We start from the raw sequence: 15,820 nt of genomic DNA on the forward strand, positions 1-15,820 counted from the left end.
GCTGGGATTTGAACCCAGAACTTTCTTGTTGGGTCTGGTGCCTATCTTCAGGGGTCATTGGGGGAGAGGCTGGGTATACAGTGTGGACAGGTCCAAAAATACTTGGATACGGCTGTACTGAACATAAAAAATATATGCTGGAGGTAACGCGTCACCCCAACTAAACATCTTTTAATTTCTTTAAGGTTCATACAAGTTCATGATAAATGCAAATAGACGTTAATGTATATATTAAGAAAAGGGAAATGATAAAAACAAACTGTTGTTTATTTTCACAAATGTACAACCCTGTTAATACACACAACACAAAATGGCCCTTTGATCTAAAACTGTGAAACTCTATGAAATATGTAAACAAAACAAGCAGGGATTATGAAGAACAAATTCTCAAGAATTATTTTGGGTTTAATTATCTACAGATGCTATATTCTTTAAACGACGAAGCAAATTCTAAGCCTGGAAAAGCTGAATTTCTCGGTTATAACTAATGCAGTCATTAATGGTTCATTTACTAATCTGTCTGTTTCCCCAATGGAACGCTGGGCCGCAAACATTTCACCGTCCACATTCTGTCCATCAGGAAATAGTGGCAAAGAAAAACGGGCAAGTCAACAGTTTCTGACCTTTTAACGCTCGGTCGACATCTTTCTGGGTCTAAGCTGGCTGTGAGGACTCAGAGAGGCAACGAAGCTCCTGGAAGATCTCAATAGGAAATGACAGCGTATGAAAGGAAAGAACACTGTGCTGCTCACTGCACATGTAGGGTATATCTGTCATAGATTATATAAGCAAAAGGAGCTGCTCCACTCTGCATCACACACAGATGTAAAATCTGGATGCGTCCCACTGTATTTGAGGTTACTTGCAGCATTCTGTGGGCGAAGAAACACAAAGACTGTATTTATAGCTAATACATGCAGGGATAGTCGCTGCGCATGGTATTTTTTTCCGGTATATTAATATCTCTCTCCTTACATAATAAAAACGAGCATCAAGTGAAGCTGAATTGCTCTTGATTTATGGTTTGTCATTAGTTTAAAACAGAAAAGGTAGACATGTATGAATATACATGTAGCTAAAGATGTTTCAACAGACACACCGACGACAAGACATCTCAATGTAATATTATCTTTATTTTTTCGTCACATTGTTATACAGGTCAATAGATCTGTCAGCTTCGCTTTAATGTAAGCTTACAGTCCACAGTTTTGATTCTGATGGTTTTGTCCCCGATATTTACCCAAGCCATTTAGGATTACGCATTTGCCTGAGGCCCAGTCTGAGACGTCATTAAATTCCAACACCAGGCATGTGTTGTGAAATAACACACCACAGTCATATTCAATAAATTAAAACATGCAGTTCTAAGAGGCTTGTTTGTCTTGTTTTAAGACAAACATACTTTTCACTAAGACCCCCATATCTTATTGAAAAATATAGCATTTTTATTGATCTGATGCAATATTCTAATTTTAAATGCTGTGTTTTAAGAGGTGGGGGGGGGGAGATCATAGTTGACATAAATAAAGGCTTCAAAACATCATCCGTCAGTGGTAATCAACATGTGTTTCCTTTAGTGAATTGAGTTACTGAAACAAATTAACTTTTCTATAATATTATAATTTATTAAATATGTTTCATACAGAAACTGCAGATGGGAAACAGCCTTTTGGCTAACTCTGGTTTATTTGCAGCAGTGCTATTTGGTTCATGTCAAATAAACATATTTTATTCTATTCTATTCTATTCTATTCTATCAGTATGACATGGTCTACATATTGTCATTGCTTTCCAATTAACTCAATCATCAAGGATGTTTTGGACCCTGTAGTATCGGTTTTCCTTGACAATGATGAAATTTGGTCCCAACCGGAGTTTCTGCCAGACACTCATACTGGTCAGTGATATGCTGACCAATATGGTTAAGCTACAAAGATCTTCAGACAATTTGCCGTGAAATGCATCCTTACTGAGGATTAAATGATGTCCAGTGATCTCATTTCTTGCTCCTGTTAATGATATTTTCAGTCACAGCAGTTTAGGCTAACAGAAGATTGTTTAAACTCAGTTTTGATAAGACTTGATGATCCTTCAGTTCGCAGCATATTTCATTGTGGTTCCAGTTAAATAGTAAACAATTGTCTCAGAGAAAATTGTTCTGCCTCAGAAATGTCTTACTTTGAACGTTTTACGTTTTACTTTTAACAACTTTTATTTAACAAAATAAAGTATTTCAGCTGCTTTCTGTGCAGTCTTCCCCAAAACAGTCTTTTATTGTGAGCGCTGTCTTAAAACCCAGACTTAATAGCTCGACAAAATAACATGCACACATCCTGGTGTCCCAGCTGTTATTTTTAGCAACTTGCACAGGAGCGGGGACATATATGGCTCACTGCAGGTGCAGCTGCCAAAATGATAAACATCTGGACCTGTTGTAGAAGTTTTTGTCAGGTACTTATCATTGAAAAGGTTTGATTTGGACCTGGAGTCAATACCTTTGGTCAAATCAAGACATTCCCAATCTAGACCAAGAAAAAAGGCTGTTGATTCTAAGTTTGGTACACCCACGTGGCACAAAATAAAATAAACAAGTAACTTTATCCTTCAGATACTATAATCCAAGCTATTCCATCCTGAAGATGGAGCGTCTTTTTAAATGAAACCACTATCTGTATCGTAAACAGAGCTGCTTTGGGCTTGATAGAATCATGGGCAAACAGAAGCATATCCTCACGCAACACTCTGAGGTTCATCTTTGGGTCGGAAGAGCATCGGACACCAGAAATGTAGCTGATGGGAGAAAACAAAACAGACTTTATGTCAGAGGCATTATTTCATGGACATACAGCACATATAGCGAGCTTAATATCACAGCGCACTAAATGCCAAAGCCAACCTTTACAACAAATGACGTAAAGCTGCGTTGATTTTCTTCCTTGGCCGTTTTGAATCTTTTTCTCAGGATTTTGCCATGCAGGAACTCCACCCTAGCGTCGCTCGCCTCAGAGAAGAACCGCTCGCAGACCAGCAGCCTGAGCTGGGAGATTTTGGCCGCCACCAGAGCCATGAAGAGCAGGGTGACGAGGATGGCGCTCAGTGGTAACACAGAGCTGTACAGCAGCAGCTCAGGTTCGGGGAGACACTTCGTCTCAAACAAGGTCACAGAGTAGGAAAAATCCATTTGACGGTTCTCTTCGTCAACTGGGATGCCTATCAAAGTTGCAATCCCCTGAAAAGAAAGTAGAGTGAGTCTTCTGGCCAACCGGATGAGTCAAGGGAAAATAAACGGATGGTTTAAAGATGACCAAACTTACTTTGAAACTGATCATCAGAGGGACGTGGAAGGGCTTCAGCTCTGATAGCTTTTTTGTAACAATATCAACGAAGCAGTATAACAAGGCATCCACGGTTATAAAAAAGGTCCAAGCCATAAGGTGGGAGATTACCGGGACTCCGAATTTGAGCATGGCTCTCCCCTCCTTGGTGGTGGGACGGGCGGAGGGAATGGAGGGGTATAGGTTCTCTTCCCTGGGGCTGAGGGGGAGAACGTGGGGCTTCCCTTCGGCCCTCTGCTTCTCATCGAACAGAACGAACTTCCTGCTGATGAAGCTGTTTTCATGCTTCATGTCGTTGCGGTACTTTCGGATGCGCACGGCTATGAACGTCATCAGCACGAGGAAGCTGAGGGCAGGAAACAACTTGTCTGTCACAGAGGAGACCGTCTCCGTGACACCTTGAAAATATTTGACCGTCTCGTTCAGCTTCTGCTCGGCCTCGCTCAGTTTCAGCCTGAACGCGTCTGATTCTATTCTCGGCGAAACCTTCAGCTTTGAGTCGAGGTTGACGACCCCCAGGTCTGTGACGCCTTTGAGGACGCCCCCGATCCACTCCAGCATCTTGACGTAGTTGCTGAAGGGAGCAACGACGGCGGCTTTCTTGGCCTTCAGGTTGCAGATCATGCTCCGTGTCAGGCGGGTCAGGTTCCTCAGGGTGTTTTGGGTATTTTTAAGAACCACTAAACTCGTTCCAGCCGTCAGCAGCAAGTTGCGGCTCTTCTTCATAAAAATGGAAATGACAAACAGAGTCCCCAAACATCTCACCCTATTCGAAAGGAAGAGGGCAACAGTTAGTAAAATGCCAAAGCAGCCAGTAATCCCGCTGGCCACTGCCAGATCGTAGTCCACAGCGAAGAGGAGGTACAGGAGGAGCAGGGAGCTGAGCAGGAGGCTCCACAGGATGCAGGTGAAGAGGAGGATAAAGGTCCTCCTCCAGCTTTTTCTTTCACCGGTGGTGAAGACATCTAATGCCAGAGACACTGTCTCCTCTAAGTGTTGCTTCGCAGAAATCCATGAGAGCAGCATCATGTAGAAACTGCAAAAAACTGCAAAAGAGAAAAAAACAGTTAAGAGTTGCCTATTTAGTTCTAATTGTGTTCATATTTAGTTAAGGAGATTTTCAATAAATCACAAACCTGATCAGCACAAAGTCAGCAGCTACACCGTGAACATCATTTCCAGATATTAAAGTAGGACGATGAAGAGGTCCCAAAACAAATCCAGTTACATCCAATGCAGTTGGTTCCGGTTCAGTACGGTCTGAAAGTACTCCGTCATAATTCAGTTCATTACACAACGGTCTGATGAAAAGCGTTAATATGTACAAACTGCCTGTTGCTGAAAGGAACGAAATCAAAGGAAGCTTCTTTGAATCCGGCTCTAGCGCGTTTTCTCCCTAAATACAACACAAACAGGAAGTCCTCCCTCCCATCTAAAACCTTGAGTCATGCTACTCGTAGGTCATCTTTATTTTTACCCAAAAACAGAAGGAAACACGAACTAATGTGAGACGGGACTTTGTTGGTGTCCAGCCTTTTTCTGGCCGCGGAACCGCATGCCCAAAATAACTCTTGCTGCAATTTCTTTCAGTTTCAAGACGGAAGATTTGATTCAAAACAAAGAGTCTTTTTTTAAAAAAATCAGTGTTTGACAGAAAATTACATGAGAAATCTAAGTGACTGGTCACAGCATCAGGTTTGTAGAACAAATCCAAATTTGTTGTTCTTGTTTTTTTATTACACGATCAGAGTAAAGAGAGGGACTTTTTGTGCTTGTTTTTTGTAAAATAAATTTTTTTTAAAATATTTCAGTTTGAATTGCCTAAAAGATGTGGCTTAAATAACAACAGTGTTGGTTTACTAATTAATTCTGTCTTTCTGTTGTAACCAATTAATATCGTTAAGCCCAAAATGATTCCCACCCCTGGAGGATTCATTTTTAAATAATCCTTTGATGTTCCCAACATGTTTCTTGTGACTGGACGTAATATTAATGAATTGGAGGAAACCAGTCAGAGTTCTAACCCAACGCTGTCAGATAATCTTTTGAAGAACACGTCTATATGTGCTCCACGTCCCACATCACAAAACTGGAGCTCATTCCCAAAGATCCATCTTCAAAACTCCAGTGGAAGCATAAAGACCGATCGCCATAATTTATAAGAAATCACTGACTGCCTTACTTGTCAATTCATCACTAAGAAGGTTATGAATACTTTTTTATATAACATTTTTCACTAAGATGTAAATAAAACCACATTTATCCTCCCCGAAACTTCAGACTCCCTTTACATTATTAAGAGTTTCTATCTCATGTTGTTTCAGAAACCAACTTCTTGTTTGAATGGCAATATAGTGGAACTATAATCTAATCCTGTCAATAACAATTAGACAAAGAAGTCAAGTAGTTTCATTGAGTAAACAATGAAAAATGTTTGCTGTCTTGCTGTCCCCGCTCCAAGATTTGAAAGAATACCGGTAGAACGTTAGTGGCCTTAGAGATACGGTTTCTCTGTTTAACTGAGACATCATTATGTCTGCCCAGATAATCTGCTCGCACACGTCACAGTTTAGCCAGAACACACGTGGTACATGCTGAGTGAAATGGAGAAAGCCTGATCAGTTACGATAAGCACCTATTTCTGCGAGAAGCTCCAGCAGACTGCAGGAAATGGAGGAGATGGGTGAGATGGTCAGTCCTCTCCCGTCCTGCAGAACAAACGGCTGCTGGCGGCAAGATGGGCCCGCTTTTGTTAGGGGAATATTTCTGCTGCTGCTGCAATTGTGGCAAAAATGATTTATGCTGAGAGGGCTTTAAAAAGATGCTGAGCAAAGCATAAATGCTGCATTATAATGTAAATTATTTTGTTGTCAAATCAGAACCGAGCAAACCTTTAACCCGTCCTCCGGGTTCACCCTGCCAGGTGCTGTTTATGAGGTTTTCCCCCAGAGTGTCCTCAGCAGATCTATTCATAGGTTAATCCATTAATGAGTGCGTGAAATAAATCAGATCTGAAAGGTAACCGAGCCTCGTCCTGCTTCAGTCTCTCCTGACTCCTCCTGTAGTTTTGCTAATTCGCTGCTCTGGCGCCTTTGTCCACGTTTAATTGAAACACAACCATTTGTATCAATGTAATATCAATTTCTTTTATTTTTAATTTGAAAAATAACTTACATAAATCTCTGTACTCAACCATACTTCACCAAGACATAGCCTTGGCATTAACACATTGCACCAAAAAGAGAAAAATCAAAAGGCATTCAAAAAAGGATAAATAACATATGTCTTTGTCATCCTGAGGCATTTTTCCCCGCTCCAATAGAGAATATATGTATCTGTTTATGCTTTATTCAAATTCTGACATCTAAAGGTATGTACAGTGAGCATTAAGTTGAAAATATATACTGTATTCTTTTACAGGGAGGAGGTTGATTTCTGATGTAAAATGCATTTTTCTCGCATGGAAAAAGGAACAATGCCTCGGTTCCATTTCATTCAGACATACTGCAACTGTAAGACTCATAAACCTCCCAAACATGGGAAGTGTTTGTAATTACTAAAAATAGAAAATAAAAAAAAACAAACTGGTCTTGGCTTTAAAGTAAAACTAACAAAAATATAGTAAATTAATTTCCTTTTCATTCAAAAAAAGAAGAAGAAGAAGAAGAAGAAAAAAAAAAGGTTTTCTGTGGCAATATCCCTTATCGTCGTTTAAACTGGTCTTTTGCTCGTCTTTGCTAAGAGTGCTTGTAAAACTGAACCCCAGCTCCCCACAGCTCTTGCATGGTCGCTGCCCCTCCGTTACGCGCAGATGTCTCGGCGCACCAGAGAGGATCGTTTTTGCATGTTTGTTTGTCAACGGCGTCAACATAAATAGACTTTTTTGAAATCACATTTATTTTTGCCTGCTTTGATAAAATATAAAACTCTTTTCTCTTACTCTATTTCCCTCAAAAAATCGGAAAGAAAATATGACTTTGGGGGTGGAATGTATTTATTTACTTTCTTTTTTTTATTTATTTCTTTTTTTTAATCCTCAATAACTGGCCGTTAGAAGACCAACAACTAATTTGCCGCTCAATTAATCGCGAGGGAGAAACGTAATAAAGTTCACATGCACTGTACAAGAGTCTGCAAAAAGTCCAAATATCATCTTTATCAAAACATGCTGAGTTACTGTAAGGTGTGCCCAAGACATGTTGCAGAAAATCCTTTTCAACATGCTTGTAAAATCAAATTCAATTCAAAACAAAATACGCATTAAAACAATGCAGAACTGTAAAGTAACTGAGAGTCCTCAAATTTGGACAATATCAGGGGACTAACTGATGGTAGCAGTGATTCCTACAAAGAGAAGTACCCTGGGACAAGGAAGAAAAAGAGAAATGTACAATTTGCACATAACGTTTATCCTTATAAGGCTGGAGTCTTTTACAATGAAATAAATAGCTAACATTTATCTCCATTGTCACTTTTTTCTTAAATGACTCCAAACTTTTTTTTTTCTTATTTTAAGTTCCCTTATCTGAATGTTTGTAAAACACAGACTCATGAATGGTCTAAAGAATGATAAAGGATGTCTTCTTTATTTTTGTCACAATGTTGCATTCACTCCCCTTGAAAACCATGCACTAGTGAAACTTTTCTTTAAAAATAATAGAAATTGTTGAAAATGGCTGATCTGTTTTATTTCTTTTTCTTTGTCTTGTTTTTTTTTTTTGCAAGTCACAGCCTCAAAAAATAAATATATGTTTTTTTTTTTAATTCAGCTAAGTTTGTGCCCATGCAAATTGACTAAAAAAGGGAAAATAATTTCATAATTGGATTTTCATACAATATATCAGCAAAGTAAGAAAATGAAAAAAAAAAATTGTACTTTTTTTTATGGGGTTGGGATTGCTACTGTAGACTCTGGAGTGTCGGTGGCGGCCACTGCAGTATTGCCCCTGATTAACTGGTGATTTACCAGCGAAGATGGATCAGCGCATGAACCCAGAGGATGCGACGCGTTTCCCTTGCATGTAGGAGGAGGTCAAGCCCGCTCCCTTTGAAAGTGTTGGTCTCCACAACTGCATTGTGTAGCTAGGTTTGTTGGCATGGCGTGACCAAGCATCTGGGTAGAAACACCTTCACCCCATTCAGATAAAAGTACACAGACATTTAAAGAAACAAAAAAAAAAAAGAAAAAAAGAAGAATAAAGAAAGAAAGGAAACGACAAAAGCAAAAAAGATAAATAAATCAAATAAAAATAAATCAAAACAACACATTGATTTTTTTTTTTTCATTCTAAAGGGGCTTTTGTGGAACTCATTCATTGGTTCCCACTGTTGACCCCCATGGCTTCGAATTGGAAGAAAACCCGGAACTGGTAAGTTCCTCGTGCTAAGGAGTTCGTCCCGGCTTCCTTCCGAATGACAACGACACCTGGCAGTCCCTGCCGCTGGGTGCTTGCAACACACTTTGCCACGTGCACAATGTGCGCAACGTTTTTGCTTAAAACACAGGATCACGTTTGCGCCCCTAGAAACAGGCTCAGAAGACACAACATCAAGCATGCAGTGTAACCGGGGGCTCGTGACCTGTCGTCGCAACACTGGCTGCTACAACAATGCTAGTAATCCGCGCGCTGCTATGATCGAGAGAAACTGTCCAGCGAGGATTGGGAAGCTCTTCTTGTCAGTGGGGCCAGAGTAGGGTCCACTAATGAGGAAGGAGGGAAGAGCTTGTACCAGCCGATCACCATGTTGGACAGGTCCAGGTCGTCTAACAGGATCTGGACTGCTCCCATGAAGGATTTATGGTCCATGCGGCCGTAGTCACCCCAGACAATGACCTAAAAACAATGAAAAGTCACAATGGTTAAAGAAAACCATTTTGGTTTTAAAACAATGCTTCTCTGTGTCACTTTGGGACCATTTAAAAGAATCATTTTGTAACCTGTAAAACTTTCCCTCCTGGACTCTCCTCAAACGGCAGTTGCTGCTGGTAGAGAGGATCCAGTGTTTTTCTTGCTACTTTAGTTTTCTTTTTGGCTATGCAGGCTCCGTTCTCCAGAAGGTAGACCTTTACATATGGTGCTGGAATTGACCAACGAAGAAGATGAGTTACAATTGGGCTATTCCGCTCGTTTTTTGGATCAAATACAGCCAAGTGCCACAATGCAATACACAAAGAAGTCGTTACATATTTACCTTTATAAATCTCAGAATTAAAATGAAGTTAAAAATAAACATATTTGATAAACACAATCATACCTATTTAAATGTGTCAATTAAAAATACAGTAATGAAATGTGAAGCCCAATAATTCAGATCTGAATTCATAAATTTAAAATCACGTGTAGTAATTCTAGGACTTATTTCAATATCTGATGGCTTCTGTGGTCCAGTCCACCACGTAATAATTTAAACAGTCACTCTGCCTCGTCAAACAAACCCCAACACCTGATTGGTTAGGTAGTGACCTGAAAAGTGGCACTTTTGGTCTAATAAAGTCTAACTTCATATTTAATTTAATACATGCATATTAAATTAAAAACTGTCTGAAATACTTGAACCAATTGAACATTTGGTTTGTCTGAGAACATACCTGGCAGTGCCTTGGATCCTGGTTTACCCACAAGGCCCCGGGCTCTGATGACCTCCACCTCCAGGGCTCCTTTTTTCTCCACCATGCCTATTTGGATGTCCCCTGAATAACAGATAAAACGACACAGATGAGCCTAAAGGGAATCAGTAAAGACCCATTCTTACTAGTATCCCTTCCTTTTCAAAAATGGAAAAAAAAAAAAGCATTGTTCTCACCCATAGGTGGAGTAGCCAAAGTCTGACGGCCAACCAGTTGGGCGGGGCCGAGACCGTCCAGGAAGTCACTGAACTGAGCATCTGAGGAGAGCCTCACACCGGGGAAGATGAGGCTGAAGGACGAATATCAGAAACAAAGACAATGTTAGGTTAGGGGGAGTCGCGAGGTTGCCAATGAATTGTCAGGGTGAAGCCTGGTGAGGTACAGCTTAACCTAAACTTCCAGATGTATATGTAATAGCTGCGCTGAATGAACAGCAGCATGTTCCTTGTCCTCTTACTTTCCCTCCGAGCTGTAGCTGTTCATGCTGCCGTCCGTGGACTCCCGACTGGCCTGTCGAGTCATCCTGCTCCTCATCTCCACCGCCAGGCCCGTCTCCGTACTCCTCTGAACGGTGCTCCGCAGCTTCTTACCTCCTGCTTCTGCACACACAGTTGCACACGAGGAGGAAAGAGGAGGAAAGAGGGAGAGAGGGATCCAGACTATGAATTCATGCCGGTGAATCGGTTTGGGACAGATCAGGCTTTGTTCGCATGGACGTATGTTGGCATCCTCATGCTTGTATTTATTCACACATGAAAGAATCCTGTATGTTGGAATTCTTGCTTCTACAAACACATAAAGATTCTGATTTGCAAAGCTCCACATGAGCGTGGCGCTGTGTGTATCTGCTGAACAGAACATGAGCTACAGTCCTTGTAGGGTCTACATTTCCAGCTGCCGAAGCAGCCACAGCGGGTTCTAACTCCACCTCAGTCCTCCATGCTTCCTGGTTCAACCCTCCTGACCAATCCAAGCGGACAGGTGACTCCTGCCCCCAACAAACCAGCTGCTGCTCATCCACAGTCCAGGACTGTTACCCCGGTGACAGACGGGCTCACGTCTATCTCAAACACGCAGAACATCACCGTCACATCTTGACATTCGACAACATATCCTCCACTTGGAGCAAGTCATTATGGTACGCAGACAAGGCAGGTAACAGAGTGGGATGAAATCAGGCACAACTGATCAGTCTTTCTTTTTACAATGACACAGACGTTCAACTGTGATGCTGATAGATGTTCAACTGTGATGCTGATTAAATGTGCATAAACTCTGCTTGCATATTTTCATGAAAGCAAAACTAAACGTCATTAGAGATGTACTGCTCCGGCTCTTCCTGGCTGACACCAACTTCTAATGGCCTTTAAGTCGTTATTAACTGATTGCAATTTTGACCGTATCCATGTTTTGTAAGAGCTATAACACATTCAAGAAAAAAAAGGTCTGGAAGCAGTTCTAAATCAAAAGAAACTCGCCATTACGAGATTATCCACATTTACGCAGTTTACAGCATACACCCCTAACCTTTATCTGATATTTTAGAAACAAAGTAAGTGCATGGTTGTCTACTATGGTTTGGTGAGTTTAGAGACCAGAAATGCAGGGTGTTGTTAGTTTCTATACATTTAAGGAATACGGGAAAAGTGTTTATTTTTCAGCCATAGACCTGCCAAATAAGCCTTCAAGGTGGATAAGTGGAAAATGGCCGATTCCAACCTCTGGCCGCTTGATTGGTGCAGCTCTAGTTTTCATGGCCTATTAAGGTTTAGATCTCCTTTTATTCTTGCCTGTAGTCACATGGTTTATAAAGATGTGAATGGTGAAACCTCTCTTTATTCATGCAGTCAAATGACTGAAAAAAAAAACGAGGCCAACAATCCAACAACCGCAGCCAGTTATTAAGTTCTTTGGCCTTGAAAGCTCAGCTATTGAGCTGGCCTCCACCTCCACCTCCTCCTCCTGCTTTTCAGATGTTTCAATAGGAGATGCAGTCACAGAGGTTGTCTCTGACGTCTGCAGCGAACCCTCTCAGCCAATCAGTGACAAGTCAGATCTTATCAATGAACACTGAAACCACACCATTTCAAACCAAGCAAATAACTTCTGCAGATTAGACACAATCGTTATGAGACATGGACCAGAATTTATACAACTGGTTAAAACTGAACACAGATTTAATTTAATATCACCATAAACATCACTACCTGTCTCTTACGCAGATTGTTTTGTTTATATATATTTTTTGTGCCTTTATGCGTATATGCCTGTTTCCATTTGCCTGTCCCTTTCAGGCTGGTACACCTGAATTTTCCCACTATGGGACAATAAAGGATATTTATATTCTTTCTCTATATTCTGTATTCTATTTGTTTTTTATGGTTGATCAAATGATTAAAAACTAAATAAACCATTTAAGGCACACAGAAAATATATGGCATGCAATCCCAAATTTACAGCTATGCTGACCTAAATCACCAAGCACAAAATAGAAAAAATAACTCCTCTTAATAAATTATCTTTTTAACCAAAAAGTCAGATTTGTTTAAATTAAAAGTGAATGGTTTAATTAACATCAGTTCAACTGATCAAAGCAAACCGGATCCATTCGCCATCGGTTTGATCAACATCTCTGTCACAGGTGGCAATAGCAAATACAGATACCACTGCTTGACAAACCCATCACTGAGTTCATGCATTCGTTAGTGATAACTGAACTTCGCTGTGATGAAGGTTTAAAACCTGTGCACCTTTTCCTAAATCCAGCTGCTGGCTCACTGCCCTCACTCTGTTTCCAGCCAGCAGCCTCTGAATGCAACGTTTCCCCGGATGTCATCTTACCTCCATCTTCCTCATCAAAGGAGTTCATGCAGGGGAAATAGACAGCCAGCGCCTCAAACGACGCAGACAGGCTCATCTTGCTCTGGGAGCACTGGATGCGCATCCCAGGAGCCGCGGCAGACGCATCATGCCCCTGCCTGCCCATGGTGACCGAGAGTCTTCCTCCTCAGTGCAAGTAATCAAATTTTAGGATTTCGGCTTTCCTTTTTCTTTTGAGATGATTTCAGCACTTAATTGTTCGTAAAGGAAATCTAAGCCCGGTTGCAGAAGACGTTGATGCTGTTATTCAGAGCCGGATGCAAAAGCCTGTCCTTAGACGCTCTGGAGATTTCATTGTATGGAGACGCTGCAGAAAAACGCTGCCTGTATTCAAGTCTTGTGCTGTCTGGCTCTGACGCTCCTGCTGCACCTCTTTCTTCAGCGGGGGAGGGAACAGAGCAGTGTCTCGCCTCGCCAATCAGAGAGCCGGGGCTGCTCAGGCACACCTCTGCGGATGAACAAGCTTTACCCGGAGATACTGAGCCCCCACCCCCCTCCCCTCCCGACTCTTCTTCAAATTTTTCATCTCCTTTTATATTTGCTCTCTCTTTTTTTTCCCCCATCTACCAGCTGGCGGGTTTGTTTCTTCTGAGCTGCGCATTACTGTTATTTACCTTTTCTCTCCACCCTGACACTTATCCAGCTCCGTCCCTGTCCTGTTCACAGAGGCCAATGACAACAAGCTGCCATTAGGTCTGCCAGCATCTCTTAAAGAGGGCTCGAGCCACCTGGCAGACACTCGGAGTTCACGTGGCCGGGTCTCTCCCTTAAAAACAGCATCGCAGCTGTGTTTTGTTTAGGGACGCTCACGATGCAGTTCTGCGCTCAGAACCACTCTAAAAAATAAATCAAGAGGTTATGAAGTTGATGTTTGTCTTGAAGATTGTCTTGGAAAGTGCAAGGGAAGCGATTAGAAGTAACGTTCTCCAATGATTCACACTTCCAAACAACAGCAGAGGCTCTTCACTTGAAATGATGTCAAAATATTGTATTTCTCTTCCACTGTTTCCATCAGAGATGCCGGTAACATCTGCATTAGATACTCCAGGTCAAGGAGACCGTGAGCTGGCCTCATTAAAAATGTAGATTTTATAATGGTGGTGCAGGGGATGAAATCAGATCAGTCTACATTGGGCATGAGCTGGGAAGCGACCACGTGAATCACATAAATCAAATACAGTTGTCAGTGAAGCATTACGTCTCCACTAATTGTCCTCACTGCATCAGAAATCCACCGAAGTTTGCTCCCAGAGGTCCAGAAACGTGATACTGTCTGCTCAGCTATCGCTCAGGCAGAATAAGAGCAGGACAAAATCAGAGCGTCTATTTGTGCTTGAACAGATCTAACATCTCCCGACAGTGCTACTGCTGAGACTAGAGTTTCTCCTGCTTCCATGGAGAAGCCGTGTACTGCATGGAGTCCATTTGCTGATTCAATCTAGGTCAGCACGAGCAGAAACGCCACTTTTAGAGCCGGGGGGGGGGGGGAAACCGAGCAGTGACAGTATCCGCAGGTGGGACAGTTTTTAGCGTGGGCCTATTTCAGAACCTGTCAGAAATGTAAATCAGTTTTCAGCTGAGTTCAAAGTTTCTGCAGCGGATCTAAACTACAAACTGTTATCAGTGAGAATGAAAACTTTTGTGCTGAAAACGAAAGAAAATAGTGTCATTTTTAGGTTTTTAGGTTTTACTACTATGAACTCTGGCCACGTTGGCAGCACTGTGGAGGAGCGCATCTCTGTTGCAGTAAGCTGTGATTTAGATACAAAAATATCTCTAAAAAATTGGTTCATGCTCTAGACTTTTGGCCAGAAAACCATACAACCGTGCAATGTTTTTGCTCTGAAAATGCTGAGTATTTTACCATTCGACATTGATACATGTTTATGAGTTATTTGCTTCTGTCTATATATATATTTCACAAAGTCTATGTAAAAATATAATAAATTTTTCACAACTCACATTTTAATTTGTTTAGCGGTACAAATGAGACAGAAATTGTCAACGTTCGAGGTTTCGGTGAAGGATCCAAACACAGACAGGAAGGTGGGAGCAGCGTGGTGAATTCAAGGATTTCATAACATTAAAGACAAAGGTTTCCAGCACGGTAAGAGGAGATCAGGACATGGAACAAGGACAGAGCAGCAGGTGGAACAACGTGGAAGACGCAGGCATGGTACTGGACGTGGAGAACAACGGCCAACACTGAACTTAAATACAGAGGCTGTTGTGGAGGACGACTCGGTGTGTTGATCAGGAGACAATAAGGAGCAGCTGAGACAGAAGGCAAGCAGTGGAGGAGACTAATTAACACAGAGCAGCTGAACTGAGACACAAGGAAACAGTCTAGGGAGAAAGACAAACACTAACCTAACGGAATTAACTAATAAACAGGTAGCATGGCACAGGAATAATGCGAGAAACAAAGCACAAGGAAATAAAGAGATATAATGAACACAGAGAAAAGAAAAGGATACAGCAAGACCATATAGAACAACATAAACCACAGGGGGATGATGAGAAGACAAACATAAATGACAATCAAAACCGAACACCCGACGATCACAATACATTGTATTCATCACCAGGAAAAATACAGTGGAGCAGTTTCCCAAAGCCCTCAAATGCATGTTTTAAGGTTTCATTAAAACAAAAGGGATCTATCACATTCTCCTGCTCGTGTTTGAGGGAGTAAATGTTGACCTAAATGGGACGTTTTCTTAAGACTTTGGGAAATGGGTTGCTGACTCTCAGCTGACGTAGTCGTACTGTGTGCCTTAACCACAAATCCCATGTGACATCCTTTTCGTCATCTTTCCCCTTCCTCTAAAGTCTGCGACAGCATGGACGGCCACCCGCAGCCCACATATTCGGGACCACGCTGTGCTTGGTACCAGCAGCAACAATAATCCAGTTCTCAGCTGTAAAACGTGGGTCAGATCCCAAGCAGACAAAAAAGATAAATGACGAGGCTTTT

General features: G+C 41.5%; 2 protein-coding genes across 2 annotated transcripts in view; both read right to left on the reverse strand.

The window, feature by feature from the left end:
- Positions 1-2,730: 2,730 nt before the first annotated feature.
- On the reverse strand, positions 2,731-4,364 carry LOC105933392 (dendritic cell-specific transmembrane protein). The gene is made up of 3 exons (XM_012872896.3): positions 3,315-4,364; positions 2,897-3,229; positions 2,731-2,790 (listed from the first exon to the last, which is right to left on the reverse strand). The coding sequence occupies exons 1-3, from the start codon at positions 4,362-4,364 to the stop codon at positions 2,731-2,733; spliced, it is 1,443 nt and encodes a 480-aa protein (XP_012728350.2).
- Positions 4,365-6,461: 2,097 nt separating this feature from the next.
- rims2a (regulating synaptic membrane exocytosis 2a) overlaps positions 6,462-15,820 on the reverse strand; it is a gene marked incomplete in the record, with an annotated part of 165,853 nt that continues 156,494 nt past the window's right edge. The window contains 5 exon segments of the mRNA XM_036129426.1: positions 6,462-9,169; positions 9,274-9,413; positions 9,925-10,026; positions 10,140-10,252; positions 10,421-10,562. Of these exon segments, the coding sequence (XP_035985319.1) occupies positions 8,966-9,169; positions 9,274-9,413; positions 9,925-10,026; positions 10,140-10,252; positions 10,421-10,562 (701 nt within the window).

Source organism: Fundulus heteroclitus, chromosome 3, assembly GCF_011125445.2.
Source record: "Fundulus heteroclitus isolate FHET01 chromosome 3, MU-UCD_Fhet_4.1, whole genome shotgun sequence".
Classification (NCBI taxonomy): domain Eukaryota; kingdom Metazoa; phylum Chordata; class Actinopteri; order Cyprinodontiformes; family Fundulidae; genus Fundulus; species Fundulus heteroclitus.

Bases quoted from the DNA above. Each gene is read 5' to 3' on its own strand.
- LOC105933392 (XM_012872896.3), bottom strand. From the start codon at position 4,364: ATGATGCTGCTCTCATGGATTTCTGCGAAGCAACACTTAGAGGAGACA. The intron at 3,230-3,314 runs GTAAGTTTGGTC...CTTTCTTTTCAG, and splicing joins CTCTGATGATCAGTTTCAAA to GGGATTGCAACTTTGATAGG. The intron at 2,791-2,896 runs GTTGGCTTTGGC...TTCTCCCATCAG, and splicing joins TTACGTCATTTGTTGTAAAG to CTACATTTCTGGTGTCCGAT.